This window comes from Alexandromys fortis, unplaced genomic scaffold (assembly GCF_014885135.2).
Source record: "Alexandromys fortis isolate MF-2015 unplaced genomic scaffold, M_Fortis_MF-2015_v1.1 scaffold_303, whole genome shotgun sequence".
In the NCBI taxonomy this organism is placed as follows: domain Eukaryota; kingdom Metazoa; phylum Chordata; class Mammalia; order Rodentia; family Cricetidae; genus Alexandromys; species Alexandromys fortis.
In genome coordinates, this window is record NW_026068181.1 from 319,909 (window position 1) to 322,175 (window position 2,267).

Consider the following 2,267-nt stretch of genomic DNA (forward strand, 5'->3'; position numbering starts at 1 on the left):
TCTATTTCCATCCATTTGCCTGCAAACTTCAAGAAGTCCTTGTTTTTTACTGCTGAGTAGTACTCTAATATGTATATATTCCATACTTTCTTCATCCATTCTTCAATTGAAGGGCATCTAGGTTGTTTCCAGGTTCTGGCTATTACAAACAGTGCTGCTATGAACATAGTAGAGCATATACTGCAGCACGCCGCTCCTGCCAGCAGAAGAGACGACCGCAACAGGATTCTTCTCAGAACACACTTTATTGGAGCACTTACACTTGAGGTTGTAAGAGAGACAAAAGACCCCGTCCCCGTGAAGCAGAAGAATATATACGGTGCCAGACAAAGCCCTGACGTGTCATCAATCCACTGGCTCAGGCCAGAATGGAGTGATCGTGCTTAAATTATGATTGGCCAGATCGGATGGCCAGATCGAAATACTCCCGGCTTTGGGGGGGGGGGGGGGGGGGGCTCGCGCGCGCATGCGCTGTGCGTGCGCATGCGCACAAGTTGTCTGTCAAGTTGCTCACAAGCTGTCAAGTTTGACGTGGAACAGCAAATGGCGCCCAGGCTCCATGCCCCTGACATAACAGCGCCATGGTGCGCGCTACATCTCCGCGCGCTACATCTCCGCGCTCTACAATATACTTTTGTTGTATGATAAGGCCTCTCTTGGGTATATTCCCAAGAGTGGTATTGCTGGGTCCATGGGTAGGTTGATCCCGAATTTCCTGAGAAACCTCCACACTGCTTTCCAAAGTGGTTGCACGAGTTTGCATTCCCACCAGCAATGGATGAGTGTACCCCTTTCTCCACAACCTCTCCAGCAAAGGATATCATTGGTGTTTTTGATTTTCGCCATTCTGACAGGTATAAGATGGTATCTTAAAGTTGTCTTGATTTGCATTTCCCTGATCGCTAAGGAAGTTGAGCATGACCTTAGGTGTCTTTTGGCCATTTGAACTTCTTCTGTTGAGAGATCTCTGTTCAGCTCGGTGCCCCATTTTATAATTGAGTTGATTAGTCTTTTACGGTCTAGTTTCTTGAGTTCTTTATATATTTTGGAGATCAGACCTTTGTCAGTTGAAGGGTCGGTGAAGATCTTCTCCCAGTCAGGTCTTAGCAACAGTGTCCTTTGCTTTACAGAAGCTTCTCAGTCTCAGGAGGTCCCATTTATTTAATGAGGCCCTTACTGTCTGTGCTGCTGGGGTTACACGTAGGAAGTGATCTCCTGTGCCCATGTGTTGTAAGAGTACTTCCCACTTTCTCTTCTATCAGGTTCAGTGTGTTTGAACTGATATTGAGGTCTTTAATCCACTTGGACTTGAGTTTTGTGCAAGGTGATAGATATGGGTCTATTTTCATTCTTCTACAGATTGATATCCAGTTTTGCCCGCACAATTTGTTGAAGGTGCTCTCTTTTTTCCATTGTATACTTTTAGCTCCTTTACAGAGCTACAGCATTGAAAACAGCTTGGTATTGTCACCAACCTCTTAAGGCCCCTAAAAGGTTCATAGGCACATATGCTTGAAACCAAAATTTTTCACCAAGAACTTTCCAAGTGTAGCTTTTTATATGAGTCACAAAGACCACTATCCTCTACAGAACACTTACCTAGTAGTCTCCACTGATGGCATAACATCAGTTCTTGAGATAGTTCCTATAACCAATGTTTTCATCATCTCAAAATAACTCTGTTATTCTCCTTGTTCTGCCTTTAAAGACACTTGGTTTTATTTGTGTTGATACAACCAAAATTTACAAAGGCAACTACATCACCCATTGCAGTGTTCTGCTATTATCTATTAAACTAGTTTCTTTTGAAGAACTACCCTGTCATTTAATTTCACAGAAGTTAATTTGGACACAATTGGGGGTGTGGGGTTCTCTGCAGACTCCCCAGGGCGATGGTTCCTGTAATAATTTTAGGAGGAAATGTCTCCTGACAAGGGGTTGTTGATTATTACTTGTACTAGATAGAGGGTTGGGGTGAAAACTATGTTTGTTCAAAAAAGGGGGGATAGTAATAATGGGTAATAGAGTGAATACTTGTGAGCTATTATTCATGGATAATTTACATTGGTATATTTTTTGCATATTGATACAAATTCAAATTATAATTGTTATTTTTGTTTACATTATTTGTACACCTATACAAAGTTATTCTGTCAGATTGTGTACATGCATATTCTTACTTCTGTTTAGGACATTTTCTATATTGATACAACTTTTAGGATATATTTTCATATTGCATTATTGCTCCTACCTCTGATCAAGATACT

At 41.6% G+C, this 2,267-nt stretch overlaps 1 protein-coding gene across 1 annotated transcript in view; it reads left to right on the plus strand.

Moving 5' to 3' along the window:
* Nucleotides 1-1,094, plus strand: part of LOC126492622 (olfactory receptor 52D1-like) — an 11,169-nt gene extending 10,075 nt beyond the window's left edge. The window contains exon 3 of the mRNA XM_050129153.1: nucleotides 518-1,094. Coding sequence (XP_049985110.1) covers nucleotides 518-574 — 57 coding nt within the window. The 3' untranslated portion in view covers nucleotides 575-1,094. The remainder of the gene's footprint in view (nucleotides 1-517) is intronic.
* The last annotated feature ends 1,173 nt before the right edge of the window (nucleotides 1,095-2,267 follow it).